At 39.8% G+C, this 21531-nt stretch overlaps 1 protein-coding gene across 1 annotated transcript in view; it reads right to left on the bottom strand.

Moving 5' to 3' along the window:
* Positions 1–21531, bottom strand: part of LOC114555093 (glutamate receptor ionotropic, delta-2) — a 185004-nt gene that overhangs the window by 82978 nt on the left and 80495 nt on the right. The window contains exon 2 of the mRNA XM_028577199.1: positions 3183–3338. Coding sequence (XP_028433000.1) covers positions 3183–3338 — 156 coding nt within the window. The remainder of the gene's footprint in view (positions 1–3182; positions 3339–21531) is intronic.

Below are 21531 nucleotides of genomic sequence, written 5' to 3'. Positions count from 1 at the left end.
ATGCTAATGCTAGCATGCTACCTCGTTCTCAATAGCAAAGCACTGCTACAACACACACAAGTTCACCATAATCTACAAAAGAACTAACTACATGTGCGCCCTCGTTTAGAAGAAGTCTCCCAGCTAATCCTGCCTTGTAACTGACCGAATTTGGAGAAACAGCCTTTCTTTTACTGTCTCTAGAGTTAGCTAGCTGCCATGATCTACATCTGAGCTACTGCGCATTTGCAGTGCAATCAAAGATAGTACAGAAGAAGAAGAAAAGAGGTCTCACTCTGTAGCTAAAACAGAGACCAGGTGAAAAGAGGATCTGCAGCAGTGAGAGAGCTGTGCAGTACAACAAAAATATGGTGTTTTTTGAAAATTAAACCATGTAAACCTATTCTGGTACAACCTTAAAATACAATTATGAACCTGAAAATGAGCATAATATGGGCGCTTTAATATAGAAAATGCACAGCTTAATAGCGTATTTTTAAATATTGAAATCTTTTAAACTGATTGTTTCTGCTAAAAGGGGCACCAAGCAAAACATCTGAAACCATAATACATGAGAGACAGAGACAAAGACAATTGATTTGCCAGCCAGGTTACCAGTTAGCGAGACAAATACACAGATAGACAGGCAGATAGGGAGACAGTCAATCAATTCATCAGCCAGCTAACTACACAGAAAGGTGGGCAAACAGAAAGACTGGCAGGCAGACTGGCAGGGGAATGAGTCAGGCAGTCTGGTCGTTACCAGGCGGACAAGAAGATGGGGAAGTATTTATTGTACCTCCCACAAATTTGGACAGACCAGTCAACAGAGTGAGGGACTTGACGGCCTGCAGAAGTTTAATCAGTCAGGGATGAAAGAAGCAAAACTGAGAAGCAAGGCCAGTTTGTCATTGAAAACTAGCAGTCCCAAGCAAAAAGTTGCATCTGATCTGTCCTTAATAAATCCTGTACTGCCAATAGATACTGTATGCTTTTGAGAAACTAACCAGCCTGGCTGCTCCAAGCTGTAACTGTGTCTATATTTATGAATGTGATGTATGCGATAGCTGAAAAAGAATGTGCACAATCAGCAAAAAAACATTCCCTTAAATGAAAAAAAAAGTTTAAAACAAGAAGTAACACAATAATCCTGGCTACGGATAATTTAAAATACCCAATAATGTAAGAAAGGCTACAAATGCAAGGACAGAAAACGACACATACTGCAGAATTCACGAACATGCTGTTGGCTCAGTCAAGGAACAAGTGTTCAAATGCTGCCTCCTGCAGTGTTGTCACATTACTCTTTACTCACTTTTTGTCTTTATTTCACACAATGCTGACATCCTTAATAAGACAATAAAGACAGAAGCTGCTCACTGACCTCAAAATAAAGAAGGAAGGAACAAACAGTGTTTATCCTTCATGCACACAGGGCCCAGATAATAGAACCACTTAGGATGGGACTTCAAAGAGTTTAGCCGGACTACCAAACAACATTGCAATGCACTTATATCAAAGCCAAAGCCTTAAGGCCTTTTCACACCGGGGACAAAACGTAAAAATTAAACAGCAATGCAGAATATCCGTTAACAATTTTTCACATTCAAACCTTTCACTCCAAGGTCGACGCGAACATTAGCGTTTGGTCTGAAAAGACCTTTAACAAGGCAAACACACATACATTACATATACACAAGGTCCTCCGAGCCAATCTCTGAAAAAGAGATATACTTACAGTTCTGCCACCATTGTTTGCTATACAATATTGCTATGCCTGAAATAAACTCACATGTATTCTCTCTACCCTGTCCTTCACTCTCTCAGCCAAGGCTAATATTTTGTGTGTGTGTGTGTGTGTGTGTGTGTGTGTGTGTGTGTGTGTGTGTTTATTTCAGTGTGTGCTCGGGTGTTGATAATGGGGCCTTTGTATTTGATTATCAGTTAATTAAATCATTGCATGGATATTAAGTTCTAGCATTTTTCATGTTGTCTCTTTAAATCCATTGGTTTTCTTTAGTCAATAAGACAATTCTACAATGAGGCGAGAACGGTATATGATTAGCAAGTTTCACCAGAATTCTTGCATTAAGTGCAACTAGTGCAGTGCCCGTTTAAAGCAATTCACTCTTCACCTCACTCAACAAATCTGTCCTTCACCACCTGCAATCCATTCAAAACGCTGCTGCTAGGCTATTTACTAGATCAAACAGGCGCACCCATATCACCCCTCTACTCTGCTGCCTTCACTGGCTTCCTGTAACCTACAGGATCCAATTCAAAATTCTCACCATAACCTATAGGGCTCTACATGGTCAGGCCCCTGCTTATCTTGCCAGCATAATTCACCTACACACCCCCTCCCGGTCTCTCAGGTCTATCAACCAAAATCTACTATCCATATCCATGGATGGCACCCAAACTCTGGAATGCTCTGCCAACCAGCATTAGGTTTGCTGAGAATGTGGACTGTTTTAAGGGACAAGTGAAGACTCACTTGTTCAGGCTAGGTTTTGGGTAACCTATGTGTTTTATTTATTGATATTTTTTATATTTGTACTTTATTCTATTCTTAGATTATTTTCTACTATGTTTTATCGTCTATGCGCATTGTAAAGCACTTTGTGACTCTGTCTGTGAAAAGCGCTGTATAAATACATTTTACTTACTTACTTACAACGTGCCTTTTTGGAACAGGCCGATTGCTTGGCCCCCTGTATTGCCTGCAGCTTTCTCCAGAACCATTGTACCTCGAAAAACTCACAGAAGGCCCTCAAAGCACTTAATATGCAACTCAACCGTATAGTACTGACTTAGGCCTACTGTGTACTTCTACTTCAGAGGAAAACACTGTACTACTACATTTACCTGATCGGTTACGTTGCAGATTCAGATTTTACTCACAAAATACCACAATTAAAATATGACTCATTATTATTCATTAAACTATCCAGCGTTATATTAGTGGAGTGGGAGCAGTGAAAGGATGAATGTTGAAGCAAGTCTTTTCATTTCAGTCTGACCCTGGCTCAGAACATTAGTGGAGCAAAAAGGAACCATGCCCAGAAGCAATTTGATGTCTTCTTTTCAAATATACTTTTATGTCAACACAAAAAGGACTATGAAGCTGATGCACCTGCCAGGCCCTGTTGCTTCCAGGCACACATATAGAACTCAAAGACAACATAGTATTATCATCCTACCTTCTTGCACAGCCTGGAAGGGGTTGTTCCCATCAACGAATTCCACAGAGATGGTGATCTTCTCGGTCTCCAAGATCTCGTTGTTCAAATTGAGATCTGCCACGGCAAGGCGAAACACCTCATCATCTTTTCGTGCTGACTCGTCAAAGATGGCACCTATTGACAAGGAAGGAAGCAAAAGGGAAAATAAAAAACTGTAACTCAGTATTAGAGTACTTTTGGAATGGAAAAAAAGATAGAGACAGTAATATGGTGATACAGAAGCTAGAGCATGAGAGGTATACAGTCCACTAAGTTGAGTTCTTTAGAGAGCCTAGGGCCAGGCTCAACCTCCAACTCTGTCCCAGATGGTCCAGCTTCACAGCAACCTAAATCTAATTATGCCTTACAGAGTTCCTCAACATATTGTAAACTAAAAAAACTTTTATCACAAGGTAGAACAATGTGGTTAACTGGGACCAGTTCCATGATAAGTTTACAATATGAACATTGACTTAACATGTATGTAATATTTATTTAATGACAACATATTCCAGCCAATAACAACATCAAACAGTAAAATGTATAATCAGCTCCAATTACTTACATCCTGCGGAGGATATTTACTGGTCTAGTAAGTAATATATTTACAAGTGACGGATGACCACCTGAACACAAACACCTGGTAAATATGAGCTGGGCACTTGATATATCTGGACATAACAACTGTCAGAAACCTTTAAACAACTGACCAAATTGTATACGGGATTCTGAGGGCTGCCAAAGACACACCACCAGTTGTGTTCTCCAAATTTGAGGAAAAAGAAAGCTGCATTTTCTGCCACATTTAGGAGGAACCTCTGTTCTGTTATGACATGCTCAGTCTAGAACAGTGAACTTATGCATGTATGTATGTATGTAGCCCCTGAATTGGGACCCAGCTTGACAAAGACAGGGTGTGAGGGGGAAATGGGTCGACACCACTCTTCATTCTAATGTCAAATACTGCTCAAGGGCCCACTGACTCAGCCAAAATGTTTGCTGCACAAAGCGAAACGGACAAAGAAAAGACTGGTGAGTGCCAGTATCTGTATTACCAAATAAAGTTCCAACTAGTCAATACTAAATTAGTCATCAAATTAAATGTCAACCTGCAGTGTTGATGAGACAGAAAAATGTGGCAACATGGGGCGTTGACTGGCTGGTAGTGATTTGATCATTGCTATGGTCTGTTACACACAATTAACCAAGTGTTATCTATTTCTCTCTTTCTTCTCTTTTAGCCTCTTATTTCAACCCATTTATCCCCTGAACCAATTGGGCCACTAACTGCATAAGGTCATAAAATCTATTACATTGTTACCTTCATTTAAAGTTGCACTATTTTCATATTTAAAGATACCATGTTCATGTTTTAATTGAGGATATTTTGTTATCTTTTTGGGCTCATCTGAATGCTGTATTATTATAATGTTGTATTATTATGGGAACAGCTTATGAGGACTTATTATTATTGTCAATGTAACCTTGTAATTTATTGTATAATTTGGAGAGGTGGTGGACTTGGGGACTGGGAGCATACTGTGAATGATGTCTTGTTTTTTTTTGTTTTTTTATGTGTGTTATTGTGTAATGTCATGTTTTGAGCATGTGTGGCTCTGACAGTTATTTTCTAATAGTGATTGAAAGGACCCCCTTGAAAATGAGATGGTACATCTCAAGGGGCTATCCAAAATAAAGAAAGAAAGAAAGAAAAGGTAGTGCAGTGAAGCTTTGCTAACTGTATTTCACTGACCAGAAAATAAGCCTCATACTGTATACTGTGTGTGCGCGCGCATGTGTGTGTGCGTGTGTGACACAGGTTGCAAATTCCATTAATAACCAGGCAGGCTACACTGGCTGAGGGCTGTTTTGTACCATTTTTAGAAGAATGTTGCTGTTATTTGGTCTTGTACAGTTCAGTGAATTAAGTCTGATGCAAATACAGCAAAAGCTATGGCCTGAATCCACACAGACGCCAAAACCACTGAAGAAAATATGCTGCCTTGGAAGTGCAAAGTGTAGTACTTTGGATAAAATCATGCTGAAAAGTATATATCAGTCACTTTTACGCTTAATTAATTGAAAAGAATTAAAAAGAATTATAGCTTATGCCCTGTGTAGGTTACAATAATGTGATTAAAACAACTTGTGGGCAGCTTTATTCTAAAAAAAATCTGAATCTTACGTTCTCTCCCCTATTACAAATGAATTGTTGATCAAATTTAACTTCTGAAGGACAATTAATTTCAACACACCCTTTAGACCACACGTGTCAAACTCAAGGCCCGCGGGACAAATCCGGCCCCTCGCAGATTTTGATCCGGCCCGCAAATCAATTTAGGTTCACACTAGACTTTGGCCTACATAGGTTTTGTAGCTTTTTTCAGTGTTTTTTTCCGGACCTTTTTTTCCCGCTTTTTCCAATGTTTTTTGGCCCGTTTTACGACGTTTTTTCCCCAATGTTTTTGTTGCTTTTTTCAATTTTTTTTGTCATTTTTTCTTTGATGGCTAAGTTACTTTTTTGCTGACCTTTTGGGGTCTTTATGTTGACCAAGCAGTAAGTGAGGGGATTATATGAGACAGGCAATAATACAATAAAAGATGCTTGACTTTAACGATGAAATAAAAGCATGTGAATAACCTCCTGCTTTAGACATTCACCAAATTCAAAACTAACTGCTGTTCGAAGGTTAGGAGCAGTGTGCTAACTGCCTTTTCATCAAAAGTATCATTAAGTATGTATCCTGCAATAATTTGATCCATCAGCATTTAGCAACTGTAAATACCCCCCATTGACTGAGCCTTGGTTGTTTCAATAACCCTGCAGTATAGATGAGGTGAGACAAACAGGCCTGGACAAAGCGATGAAGAGTGAAACACAAAGACTCATTAACTATTCCATTAGAGATCAATTATGAATAGGGATCCAATCAGTTTGAAGATGACACGGCTGCGGAAGGATTTGTACACATTTTAAACTTTAGCTCTGTGAGACAATGTTAGGTTGTGTATGTCTAGAGGACAAATGCATGGAGAGAGGACTGTATAAATGGCTTTAAACTAATGCTCTGGAAGTCAGACAAAAGGTAGATTTATTTACTCATGTGCACAAAGGGCACTTGAGGTCAATGTATTTTGCAATCCAAAGTATCCACAGTACATATATTAAAAATAAATGCTGAAGAAAAAAAAAAAAAAAAAAAAAAAAAAAGAGTAGCATGGGGCGACCTCTAGCTCACCCAGTAAGAGTCTGCGCCCCATGTAGGCTGAGTCCTTTGTAGCAGCCCGGGTACGAGTCCAACCTGCGGCCCATTGCTGCTTGTCATCCCACATCTCTCACCCACCTTTCCTGTCTATCCACTGTCACTATCAAATGAAGGGAAAAGCCCCAAAAAACTATCTTTAAAAAAAAAAAGTTTAGAAGCAGAAGTAGCAGAAAAAAACACTATAATGGCTCCTTTAATCTGGGCTTCCACAATGGAGTTGTCATAGTAACCTCAGCCATGCTTTTCCACAGAACCCGAGACCCGCCCAGGGACGGTTTGTACAGTCAACTGGGTCCATGTAAGATCCCATTCTATTACCATGGGTCCCTGTTCTGTTTAACATTATTAGTAATATTCAAGTGGAGATCAGACAGTGCTGATCGTGTTAAGAGTTTTATTTTGACAACTTGAAAATAACATTAACTCCAAATCTGTGCTGATCTGGTCTTTGTCTCCCGGGTCCACTCGGGTTCGGGTTCGACATTTCTAGGTTCTGCATGGGTCCGGGTCCCAGGTTAGAAATAATACACGGCTCTGGTTCGCATCCGGCCGGGTAGTACATTTCTGGGTCTTTTTGGCACACATTTTTGGACCCATGAAGACCTCTACTGTACACCACTCTCTTTTTATGTTTTTTTCTATCTCACTTTGAAATATTCTACCAGCAATGTGTTGTTTGGGTTTAGTGGCCACAACAGTCACAAGAGGATATTACATTGGAGCAATGTGTGATGCATTAGAGCTATTAATCATTATTTTTCACTCCATGACCTTTTAACTACCTTCTCTTTATTTCTGTTTGATAGCTGTTGCACCTGTGCAGTGGTTCATTAGAAACCTGTATGTGATTAAAAAGCACACTCTAGGCACTGTGAGCAGGCACATGCACACGAGACAGAAACACAGATATGAAAAACTGACCGACAATTTGATAGAAAGAAATATCTGTGTACAAAGTGTGGCAGTTTTGGATGTGCATGTAGTCAATGTATGTTGGAAGTGGCCATATGAGAAAATATTCTTAATGTGTAATAAGAAATTCTCATATTATGGAGAAAAAAAATTCATATACATTATTAAATGTGTGTGAGAGGGTAAAGAAGAAGTAAAGGAGGGTGGGTGAATGTCTGCTGTTCTCTGCCTTATTATTTGAGAACATCCCTGCATGCTGATTTACAGACAGACAGACAGACACACACACACACACACACACACACACACACACACACACACGCACGCATGCACGCACATACGCACACAACACACAGAATCCTGGCTCTCCGTCCTTTCCAGTAATGCGATTGTGAGCGCAAAGGCAAACGTCACCACATAAATCAACCAGGAAATAAAAGCACTGAATCTTACTTTGAACAGATGCCTCAAGGGCAGGCACACATACACGTACATTCACAAACTCACCCTGACACACACAGATCGTGTGGGCGGAAGCACTTAATCACCAACCTATTTCCAAACAATCCCTTCCATGAAAACAGCATTATTAACAGTGGTCAATTTGAATGGATGCATCATCCAAAAGTAGTGTCAAATAACCTCTTGGGTTGGATGAGGGATGCTTGAGGTAAAGGAACATGAGGAGGGGAGTGTGTTGTCACTGTCAAAAAGTTGACCAATCTGCCTTGAGAATTTTCTTCTACATTTGTTCATTGTACTCTAAGCAACATTGGTTTGTCTCCTTTTTTTATTTTCAGTATTTAATTTAAATAAGAGCAAGTCCTCAGGAATTCATTGCCTGCCTACTTACACTTTTATACTTTTAAAACACAGATGAAGAAATTACGCAGAAAAAGCTGCATCTATATCAAATATTTTCTGCTCTCTCCTTGTGATTTTAAAATTGCTAAATACACTGCCTAGGGCCATCGTCATCCCAGCCTCTTCAATATTTAGTTGAACTGTATAAGCCAGTTTCCAAAACAGGCAAACAATATGGATGAAAACAATCATGAAAAATGAACAGATGAAAATGGGCTAATGAGTCAATATGTGGCCAAGCAGGTCTTCCCTGGGTTTTTCCATCAGCTTTTCTACCATGATAAACTAAGCCATTTACTGTACATTCTTTATAGTCTGGTTTCCACAACAGGAGACTAACCAGAGGTTAACTGTTATTTACACACCTTTAACACGACTAAGAATCCACAACCATGCTGGCAGCTCTGTGAGGCAGTGTTAAGGCACAATAGTGCTTTGAGCAAAATGCTAACATGCTCAAAATCAGAATGCTAACAAGCTGATGCTAAGGTGTAATGTTTTCAATATTCACTATCATAGTTTAGTGTGTAAACATGCTAACATTAGCTAATTACAACTTAACATATAACACAGCTGAGGTTGGTGGGATATCACTAGTTTTGTAATATTTAGTCATAAACCAAAGTTTTGGATAAATGGAAATTGTTATGATGATGCTAAATGAAAAGTTAAGGGATTACCAAAGTGATTTCAATTGATCCTAAGGGGGATATAAATGCCAAACTTGCGGCCATGATATGGGATCAAAGTCAGTGGGAAACATCCTCTGGGAACCATGGACATCTCTACCAAATTTCAAGGAAATCCATGCAATAGTTCTTGAGATATTTTACACAAAAGAAAAGTAACAAAATAATTTAGTCAGGGGATCACCAAAGATCTGTGGAAATCTGTACCAAATTTCATGACAATCTATCCAGTAGTGTAGTGAAGTTTCAGTCTGAACCAAAGTGGTGGACCAACTGATAGACCAACATTACCATCAATGGAGCCGTGCCACTACCATGGATACAATTGTTTAGCCTGTCTATATTTGTTGTGTGTGCTGTATGTCTGATTGTGTGTCTGTTTTGTGTCAATAAAGCTCTATCTCTGAATAAACAACGCATTAACACTTCTTTTGTATATGAAGACATTTTGTTTTTTTCATAAACTTCAGTCCAGTTGGCCCGGAAGCAGAAACATGGATACATTTTTAAAGGGGAATCATTCATATAGCTCAGCTATCCGAGTAACTCCATAAAATCACCTAATGCCATTCAGGCAGACAAAGACACTGTTGAACGTACAAAACACAGCTCAATTTCCTTATTAAATGAACAAATTAGGATGGCACATCATCCAATGTAGAGTTATTATGTTCCCACACTCTATTAAGACCCAGTAATTAAGCCAGCTCCTTCACAGGATAATCATTCAGCATGAGTGAGGAAATGATTGTTAAGAATGATTTCATGTTAAAAGAGGAGGGAAACATGTGCAGAGGAGGTCATGAAAAATGATAGATGTTACACAGTTAAAGCAAAATTAGTTTCTTGTCATTCAGTGCGGCTGACAGTTTCGAGGTTGCCATCTGTTTGCCTTTTTTAGTTGAAACGGCGATGAGTTGTGCCAAATCCCTCTCCATCTGACTCGGTCTCCACACCTGCCTCCTGGCCCTTTACTCTTATTCAATCGAGCTCTTCTCTATTGTTAAAATCCCCTCTCTCTTTCACTCTCCCTATCTCCACATGTATCTGACTGCCTCTCTCTTTCACAGAGAATACTCTGAACGGGGCACTGAAGATTTCTGAAACACTATAGGGGATCCATTCCACTGCCTATCAAACAAACTCGCACCTGTTGTTTAAGTTGCAGCTGTTGACAGTAATGTGACAGGAACACTGACAGCCTGACAAGGATAATGACTATGGAGAAATACACACACCTACACACACAAACACACACACACGGGTGATGTACTGCTGATTTGTGACAAGGCTGGACCGAAGAGTTGCCATCTGTGCGATGATGAAAGCGAGGTGGTGGTGATCCTGAGTGATGATGGTGATGAACAGGGAGGTTATCGTCCTGCAGTGTCAAACATCCACAAATGCACACACACACTCTCTGTTATTTACAGCAGTGATGTGAGACGTGGCAGGGGGTGCGTATTGACACTTGTGAGGACAAAGATGTGCGTGTTTGCGTGTGTGTAAGAGATGGAGAGGGGGAGGACACATAATGAATGGTCTCAGGATGGCAAGGCAAGCCAGTGGCATATGTTAGGGACAGATATGAAAACGACTCAAATATTTATCTTTATTTATTTATACTTACAAGACAGACACACACACTTCATGCAATTTTGCCAGGTATAGGGAGTAGTAATCCATTTTGTATGTGTATAAATATAGCAGGTCAGCAGGAGAATCTAGTGTATTAGCTGTAGCAGGAATGTTGATACAACAGTAGATATACCCAAGATACTGAATCATCCCTGACATCTTTTTCCATATACAGAACCTCAATGTGTTGCAGATATGAATGCATAAATAATCTATTATGTATCCTTGCAAGTATATAATCAGTATATTTTGCATATAATGCATATGGTCTGTTAGGGCATGTGTGGTTTAAAGTAACAAACTATTGGAAACCAAAAGCCTTGTTACATCCCCCGTATATTAATGGAGAAATCTTTCAGGTAACCGGATTTTCCACCCTCCCCCCATCTCTCTCCCTCCTTCCTCACCTCACTTTTTCATTATAGGCGTGTAAATTAATTTGTTCCATCGTTAGGAAGGCGAGCAGCCAGGAGATTTTGTAGTCATGGTTCAACAGCAGTCCAGTTCTTTGCCACACTGTCACACAAAGCTGTGCCAAGGACGTTGCAATCACTGCCATGTCTCTCTCCCTGCCTTACCTTTTCCCCTTGCGTTTATGGAGACAGAATTCAGCCTGTTCCCCTCCTTTGTAGAGACCTACTGTAGATATCCAGGGCTTTGCTTCCTCCCACACAAATGAACATACTTTGAGTCGGAGGATTTGTTTAGCGTCTCCATTCATTAGCCAGCAAGCTAAACACAATTTGGAAATAACCAATTCATCTAAGGCATGTTTAGATTCAGTCCTGAATGTGCATACAGCAAAGTAAAGGGCAGACAATTGACAACACCGTTTTTCTTTTCATGTTTCTCTTCATGTCAGCTCTTGGACGGCTTTTGGCCAGGTCTAGCTCGTTTGCAAACCACAGCTGACTCAGCTCCAGTCCAGCCAGGCTGGGATCTTACAACAGTAGAGCTGATGGCTGTGAGCCAGGTGTTTAGAGCGTACTGAATCTCAGCTCAAGCCAAGGTATAAGTTAATGATAATTACGATGATAGCAATGCACCTTCTAAATGCCCTGTGTTGTATATTCAGTGTACCTGGGTATACCCTTGACAGCATATAGGCACAATGATTGCTGCATTTTGCAGCTCCTCTAAATTCTCATACATAACACGTTTCATAAACAAAAAAATAACTTTTTGCTTTGCAGCTCTAAATGTTCAAGCAATCCCTCTTTGACAGCCTCCTTTCCATACCCTCTACATTTAATCCTGCCTCTCACTTTTAACCTTTTTTTTCTGATTCTTTCTCCATCTGACTCTTCTCTTCTATCATATAACCACCTCACTCTCTTTGTCCTGCTTTATAGTTCTGTTCCACCTATTTTTCTGCCCATGTTCTTTTTCTCTCCTCATTCATTTCCACATCCTTTCCTTTTTGCTGCTTAATTCTCTCTACCTCCCTTTACTCCTCCCTCTTATACATCCTTTAATCTTTCTAAGCATCACTCTCCCAGCTCTCTGCCCTCATCCTCTCCAATTTCCTCCTTCCTTGTTTAATGTGACATCCTGTGTGACATTTAATCCTAGTAAACTTGCCCTGGCTTGGAAGGAACTCCGAGTGTGTGTATATACATAAGTGTGTGTGTAAGTTAAAGAGACAGGGACAGGGAGGGAGAGAGAGAGAGAGAGAGAGAGAGAGAGAGAGAGAGAGAGAGAGAGAGAGAGAGAGAGAGAGACTGATCTGACATTTGGGTTAAGACCCTACAGCAGGGGTGTCGAACTCAACTTCACTAAGGGCCACACTTGAAAATGAGAATCATATTAAGGGCCAGACATGTTTGACATGCTTTTTTCAACCGAAAAGTTGAATAATTCCTTTGACTATATTATTTGTGTCTCATATAGCTTTTTCACTAACAGTTTGGTCGCCGTAAAGCCGTAAAAAGTCAGCCAAAAAGTTCCTTAGCCATCATAGAGTTTAGCAAATCAAAGATAATCTGTTTCACAGCCTGAAATGTAAACTCCCTAGTTCAATGGCAATTTCTGAGCCTCAAAGTTGGCAAATCTGCCAAATTCTGCTTTGAGTGTTGCACAACTGCAGTCTGTAAAACAGTTTCCCGTCTTTTTGGTTTGGCTCACATCTAGGCGGGCCAAAATCTATTGTGAACATAAATTGATATGCAGGCCGGATCAAAATTTGCAAGGGGCCGAATTTGGCCCGCGGGCCTTGAGTTTGACACATGTATGGCTTAAAAAAATAAATAAATAAATAAACACACACATATTGCCAACCATTTTTCATTTAACATATTAGTGTTATAGAAATGTATTTTTTCAAGCCTGTCAAGCAACCATTGTTTCCAGATACATCAAAACACTATGGAAATCAACAGGTATATCACAACAAACATGTTTTCATCTTAACTTTCCTTAGCAAAAGATCTATTGGGCCTCATTCACCAACAGTTCTTAAGAAGCAAATTCTTCTTTAAACCCACTGAGATTCTGACATTCACCAATGTTTTCTTATGTGGGATTTTTTTTATCCTTAGGTAAGAACAGAATCTGTGCATACTGAAGAGCATACTTAAGCACATTTGAGTGCTGACATGTTTGTTGGTTATTGCGTTTTCTTCAATTCTACAGTTATTATATAAATAATTTTATAGGATTTAAATTACAATAAAATTTCTATTATTTCTAACATTTTTATTATTGTTTTGTTTAATATTAATTATTTTACAAAGCATTATAGTCTTTTAAATAAATACACTACCCTAACACTTCACTTCAAGTGTTATTGTTGGTAACCATGACATCCAATAATTAGTGATTGATCACACTATTTATAGGCCTTTAAGTCGGCCTATTTACTGCTGCTGCAAGATGTTTCTGATTGTGCTCCTGAGGAGGGAACGCTTCTTCGATGACCATGGAGATCTATTTTCAGAGAGTGACGAGTACTTCTTGGCACGCTTTAGGCTCCAAAGAGCTGTCCTTATGGAGCTTTACACTAGTTGGAGCCAGCACTGCAGAGCCATACCACGGTCTAACCACCATACATGCAGGTACTCTCCACCTTGGGCTTTTTAGCCACTGGGACATTTCAGAGGGAGCTAGGAGATAGGGTTAGCATATTACAAGCATCCATCAGCTGCGCTCTCTCGCGACTTGTGGATGGAATAAATCAACTGGCCACACAATACATAAAATGCCCTACTCGTCGTGAATCTGATTGTGTAAGGTAAAGTTTAAAGCAGAGAGGCTAATTAGAAAGAGACCGCAATTGAGAGAGGAAGTGAGAGAAAAGAGACTGATGAGAAAAAGAAACAAATAAAGAAAGGATGAAGAGAGGGCAGAAATAAAGAGGATAAAGAGAGCAAAAAAAAAAAAAAAAAAAGTTACTCTTTCATTTAGATAAAACATGCCACACCGTATGGGAACTGAACCCTCAAATCTGCTTTTAAAGCAAGAAGCCAGTCTTTTAAGCACCTTGAGTCTTTAAGCTCACTCTCATGATTAATGCCGAACATTTGGGAGGATTTTGCCTGAAGCGCTGGTAAGAGGCTCCAGATTTGTACACATCATAAATGTCATATTATATTTTAGGGAGGAATGGATTTTGTAGGATCCCCCCTTTCTTGCCCTCCTTCCCCCGGATATTGCCCGTCTTCACCATCTTCAGACTTTCATATTCCTTCCTGGTCCTCTTCAACCCTGTGCTATCAAATCATATCCTCTTGTAAATTTCCTATATTTATAATTTAAAAACATCTGAACTCTCCTCCCCTTTGTCACTCTCCAGCTTTCTCCTCTATCAAACTGCTCGCCTTTATACTTTTCTCTAATTCCTTCTACACAGTCCTCCTCCTCTCTCCCCGTCTCATCTTTATCCTTCCATCACAGACTTGTCCTCTGCCTCCTCCACATATTCACAAACACTTTTTCCCATTTTCACCTGCTATACTGTGGCACTCTTATCCTGTATCTTTCCATTCCTCTTTTCACTACCACCCACCACACTCTTCTGTTGCTTCCTTCATCTTATCCCGTTCATCTCCTCACCTGCTGGCTCTTTTTCACCCCAGTTTACTCTTCCCTCCTGTCCTCCATGCCCCTACACCCATCACAGATTCGGAAGGGGGTGCTGTTCATCATTACTCAAGCAGTTCAGTAACTAAATTGTCCTATTTTCTGTCCTTGGGGATGATGCTGTAGCCATGCTCCTCTGCTGGAGTTGGGACTTAAAAAGAGAAGCACATTTCCTACAGGTTATACTGTGCACAAACTATTGAGCACACATACAGTATATACACAAACAAGTACAACATCACTAATATCACTGTGCATACAGGCACACACCAACACAGGGGCACTAGGGTACAGTTTATCTCCTTTATAAATAAGCCTCCCTGAATCTGGTAGCTAGCAGAGAGATGAAGCCTCTAAATAACCACTAGATTACCTTTGATCAATATAGCAAAACGTATGCATCCTCAGTAATGTGTCTTGTGTGTGTGTCTTATCTCCTTTTTTCTCCTTCATTAACTCTAATTTGTTCTTTTTTTTATAATCAATCACCCTCACACAATAAAGCAGTTAGTACCACTCTCATTGACCTCAATTTCCATCCACCACTTTCTTCCTCTTATTTTTTCTCCATTTATCTCTCTTTTTACCTCACACTTTCTCTCTCTAGCCCCCACTATCCCTCTATCATACTCTCTCACCCTCCCTGTATATCTCTAGCCTTCTTTCCCTCAAGGCCTCTCCTCAGTACACTACCACCGCCATCGAATACCTTCTATTCCAAACCTGCACCCACTTCGCTCATATCTCACACACACACAAAAAAAATCAGTAGTGAGTCAGTTAAAAAGTCATAAAGAGCATAATAAAGCTTCTCCATCTGCAAACCTATTAGCAATGGGCAATCTTAGGGGTCACACAAGCAAGCATCAACGCACACAGTTCACACATGCAATCATGCACACACCCATGCCGTTCGCACACTAGAAAAACAAAGATAAAAACACAACTGTTTTCACGTGGGGTCAGGTGGTAAAATGGGCTTCTAATTATGCTAGTGTTGCATTAATAGATATTCATTACAAATACATCAGTCTCAATAAGTAAATGATGGATGGATGGCAAAGAGGTGATGTGTGTTGTGAGCTTCAGCATCGTTACTGAATACATAATTTATCATAATCAAAAATTCCTTCTGGTTTGAGCTGTGCAAATTCAGCACTGAATAAAATCATAAAAGAAAGAAATAGAGCGCAAATTACCTTTCATTTGGGATCACAGAGAAACATTCTGCAGTACTGTATGCAAGAAATCTTGAGAAATCATTTATAATGGACTAATGTGTGCAGTTATCCATCAAAGTTTTATACAGAGTAACATTCAATTCATTGCAGAGCTGAGTTCATAAGCCCAGGCAATCAAGCAATAGGTTTTGTTTAAACATGTCATTCGTTTTGTGATCAAGTTAACCAAGGTGCTAAATAAATAAAAAATCTGCCTAACTTCCTTTCTCATTAAGGTAAATTGGGGTGATTTTAATGTATGTCAACCCCATTTGATCACAAATGCTAAGGCATGTGAAAGATTAATGACACCATGTTGGTGAGTCAAGCATGCTCTGCTGCTAGTTCTTTTCAGGTAATTTTTTTTCAGGTTAACATGCATACAGACAGGATTGCCAGCAGAGGCACTCACATCAGTCAGGGCCAGAAGCAGCCATACTGCCAGCCAGAGGAGTTAATTTAAAAGCCAGACAGTCAGCAGAACCTCCACACACACACACACACACACACACACACACACACACACACACACACACACACACACACACACACACACACACACACCTCCAAGTAGCTGTTGTTTTATTCATCACTGCAGTAAGGTAGGTGGCCCTCAGGATCCAACACCCACAGAGCAGCGCACAAGAGGTATAGGTGGCAGATTGCATGCCTGTGAGTGCATGTATTTATTTTGGTGTGTTCACCATATATTTACAGTGTGTATGAGCAAGTCACTCCACATAATCTGCAATTACTCCCCTGGGTTTTTATGGCCCTGCAATTTATTGTTACCTGTGGGTTTCACTTGAGTCCAAAATAAAATAGAGAGGTGCTTGATCTTCAGTACCACACACAATGGAAGCTGTCTTTTGTAATGTGTCTCTTCTTTATCAGCCATTGTCTTTAAAAGAGACTTAAAGTAGGTAGTGATTTCTCCAGAAGGTGTATTTCAAATGGAGTTAACAGAAGAAGATTTTTTTAAGACCCATCAACCTTTTATAGTAACAACACTTCTAGAACCATTTACAAGCTGTATGCAGGGACAAGATGCAGAAAAAAGACATTACATTGTGTTTTAAGCCTTTGACATTTCCACTGGAAGAAAATACTTGTAGAGTGCAGTAACTATATGCAGTAAATCACAACAACAGCGTTTCAGATGTATTCACTAAAATGCTGAGTTAAAAAAAAGGTGTAAATAAATGTGCACTACCTGATGTGAGGTTATAATGCGGTCAGTAAAATTGGAAACATCCTCATCATTGCGGAAAATACAATTGACCTTGATGTACTGGCTGCATTCAAAACAGCTTTCCTGCCTAGTCAGGAAGCAGTCTCTCATCAGAACAAAAGCAAAATCCCCCTAAGGGTAGTAGAGTGAACAAACAGCCCAACATTACACTGTTCATTGTTGGCTGTGCACATATAACACACAACATGATAAATACATGCTCAAATGCCTCATGTATAATGGAAGAAGTTAAACATATAATCAACTGTTTAGGAATCCTCTTGAAATAGCAGTTAACGGCATCAAAAGCCGATCTTAAACTGAAAAACGTTTAGGTAAAGGCTGGGGTACAATGCAGAGGTGGCCACTGACCAGTGAATAGCTGTTGAGCAGGTTTAAATGGACCGATTTGCTATGCGAATGTGCTGTGTAGTGGAGGTAGATAAGCTGAATAGGTGGTGCAAATGACTTCATGTTTGAACCTTCCCTATGAGCTAAATGTGTGTGCAACAGTGAAGAGATTTTCTACACTTACACTATAAAAGAAATACATACGTTATTATTAGACCCCCTGGCAAATTATTTCCTATTATCCAGTTAGGCAAATTAGCCATGGAGTTGAGCATTCAGGAGAAGGTCAAATTCAGGCCAGTATTCTGTGTTGCAACCGCCTAGGAAACTAAAAATAATAAAATAAAATAGGGCAACCTCATCTCTCACACACTCACACACACTAGGGATGGCACAAGAACCGATACTCGCGATACCTTTCGATTAAAAAATGACAAAACACCAACGATGCCCATTTTTTTAAGCACCGTAAGCACTGTGAGCGCCGATGCCAGTGTTAGCATTGGGGCTGTGCCTCTTCTGGAACTTATAGGGACAGTATACGCTTCAGAGTGTTCCAGTCAATAATTACATTCAAAAGTAGGAGGTCACGAACAAGTGGAACTACACATGGCATAGAGAGCCGAAGTCACGCCCTTCTACTTCTGGTCCATGGGACCCATCTTTTGAAAAATATGAATGAGAGTAAATGGAGAGATAATAATAATTTTTTTATCCCGTTTGAAGTGAGCCATGAATTACACGTATGATGTTCATCAGTGTAATAGATAATTTCGCAAGTCAAGAAAGTCTCAGTTTATTGTTAAACTGTTGAAGTATTAAGACTGTGAAAATACGTAATTAGAAAGACTACACACTTCAAAGTCGCTTCATGACTAGGCCTGTCACGATAACAAATTTTGCTGGACGATAAATTGTCCCAGAAATGATTGCGATAAACGATAATATTGTCGTTCCGAGACCATTTTCATCTAATATATGATAATGGCATAATAATGCGGGTACACCTTTTCAAAGATCAATAAACTTTTATTTCACTGGAACTGGAAGACATTTTAAATATCCACAATATGTCTTTGATCTCCTTTAGTATGTCATCTTTCACGCTGTTGTACAGTTGTGGAATTGCCGTTTGTGACACGTATGTTCTCCCAGGTAATTCATACTGGCTGTCGAATGTTTGCAGCATTCCTCCAGTGTTTGTGCGATAGATTTTATTAAACACTAAATTTAAATATGTAATTAGTAAATTATATCTATGTGGCTAACTGCCACATATAGAGTCAATGTTTGTACCAAAATAGTTCAGTTTTTCAGTCTTCCTTTTGGTGAAGGTGCAGCTACTTTCTTCTGCAGGTCGGAGCTTTGCGGACACACACACACACACACACACACACACACACACACACACACACACACACACACACACACACACACACACACACACACACACACACACACACACACACAGTCTGTGGACAGCTGGAGGCTTGTACCGGTTAATGCTCTGTGCATTGCCGGACACATGCAGCCACTTTCCTGAAACCGCTTGCGAGACCGACAAGTCCACGGCAGCCCGCGGCGTGTATGTCCGAGCCTGTCTCCACCACGTCCACCTGCAGGTTGTCAGCTGTGTGATTTGGAATGAAAGGGAGAAAACAGGACGCCGAGTAACACGGCGGATATCGCTCGTATGCTTTTTTTTTGATGGCGCCTTAACTGCAAAGTGCTGCGGGCAACCCTGCTCCAACTCTCAACTAGCGTTTCTCTGTCTCTTTCTCTTTCCGCCTGGAGTACCGCCTCCCCACACAAAGACCATGTGACTGACAAGAGCTAAGGAGCCGAGAGTGGTCATCCGGTCTCTTTGGTAGAGAGAGAGAGAGAGAGAGAGAGAGAGAGAGAGAGAGAGAGAGAGGAAAATAAACAAGCATGCAAATGGAAATTATCAAGCTCACTTTTTTTATCGTGCGATTAATTGATTTATTGACTATCGCGACAGGCCTATTAATGACGTCTCACTGTGTGTCTGTGTGTATCATACCAGGGATGTAACGTTACTCAAATGAGCAGTGGATCTTGCCAGTTATTTAGCTTATTTGCTGAAAACGCTTCACTTGGTAAAACACATCAGAAACCTACGGCTAACTGAGAACTGGTTGAAAAATTATCTTTTAAATTGACGAACATCAGGATTTGTAATCCATGGCTCAATTCAAACAGGATCAAAAAATAATTTGCCTCTCCCCCGTTCACTGGAATGTGTCTGGGGACACTAGTTGTTGCACTATGACCATTAATTGCACTTTATTATGTTGTTCTATGCTCTATTGCACATGTTTTGTATGTCTTGTTATAACATTTTGATATTTTTCAAATATTTTAATAAAGAAGTTCATGTTGTACATGGAATCTTAAAAAATCCTTTTTTTTTACCGTGATATCGAAATTGGCATTGAGAATCGCGTTATTTTACTGGTATTGGCACAAACTATAGAATTTTTGGTATCGAGAGAGAATGAAAAGCTTGAGCAAGCGTGTGGGAATAACAAGAAATAGGTAAAAGTGAGGGGAAAGGAAAGAGAAAGGGAGTAGCGCAGGGTTTATTGAAAAAAAGACGAGGGGTGCTACAGTGGAGTAATATAGCCTAATCCTAAAATGCTCCATTTCATAATTTAGGAGATAATCATGTGATACACATTGGTCTTTCTGAAACTCCGCTCCATGGATAAAAATAGCCACTGAAAGCAATACAGAGAGAAAAAATAAGCACCCCGTTTCTGCCATAATTGACAGACAGAATTATGTTGGAGGCATATTCATGTTGAGATTAGTGTATTTACACAGAAATCTGCTATGCACCACATGCAAATAGTCCAGGAGGTTTGCATTTGAAATTTCAATCTGCCTTACCAATCTGTTTCAAATGCTAGTCTTCCATCATATTTGTTCTTTTTGGGGGCTTTGATAAATTCCTTGACATATTACCCAGAGGAAATTTAAATTTAGTGCAAATGATACCCCTTGAACTTCTAGGCTAGATCTAAACTTGGCAAAGATGGTCAGAGAAGTTGGACATGCTAATGGGAAGCTGTGGAATCTCTTTACCTTGTGTCCATTAGAACTAGAATGTACTGTGCGGAGAAGCAGAAGGGATCATGGGACTAGGCGAACCAATAACCTGCAGGTCCATACTTAAAAGGTGCCCTAAGCGATGTTGGGAGACGTTATTCTTGTTGACGTTCAAAGTATTTTCAAACAAAACGAGACTAGCTCGCCCCTCCCTTCTCCTCATCCCGTCCCCTCCCCCTCCCTTCCGTGCTTCAGCGAAGTACTATTTTAAGGAACGTAATATAGGTTATTCAGAATATTGCAAACCTGTGACTTAAGAATTTAATTGCTCACAAATTACCTTGAGATAGCGGATAGATATCTGTGTGAACCAATATATTTTTCTTATATTTTTACAATTTTCTTTACATCTATACCAGGCAACACACTCCTGTGAAATAAATTTATTGTGTTCATTTCACTAAATTAAATTGAAAGGTTGAGAACTCACATTTTGTTAAATGCTGCCTAATGTCCCATTTTTTCTCTCTGTAGCAAACATTCCTCAGTACTTCTTTCTTTATTTCAGATGTGTACCAGTTGAAAGGCTCTCTCTGGCTCCCTATATGAAATGTAATTCCAATTAGTGACTAATTCAAGAGGATTAGAAAAACCCAAGCCTCAGTATCAAATATTTAATTAAACTGTAAAGGACAGTGTGCAAGTCTATCTACTTTAGGTCTCTCTGGACATAACCACTATCAGAAAGAATGAGCTGTGACTCCATTTTTGTGTGGTTAAAGTTAAACAGAACAGTACTGTAGGTAACATCTAGCTGATGTGTGGTGAGCGTTCTGGCGTCTGGCGTCGTAAGGCGTTGTACGGCTGCCGTGCAACACCCAGGTGGGTGCTACACATTAGTGGTGCTAGAGAGCAGTACCCACCCACCCTCCCCCCAAATGCGCTTTGAGTGTCTATGATAAAGCGCTATATAAATGTAATAAATAATAATAATAGTAACAGTGATTAGAT

Source organism: Perca flavescens, chromosome 5, assembly GCF_004354835.1.
Source record: "Perca flavescens isolate YP-PL-M2 chromosome 5, PFLA_1.0, whole genome shotgun sequence".
NCBI classification, from domain to species: Eukaryota; Metazoa; Chordata; class Actinopteri; order Perciformes; family Percidae; genus Perca; species Perca flavescens.
Note: the sequence above shows the minus strand (reverse complement) of the source record. Positions and strands in the feature narration are given on the sequence as shown.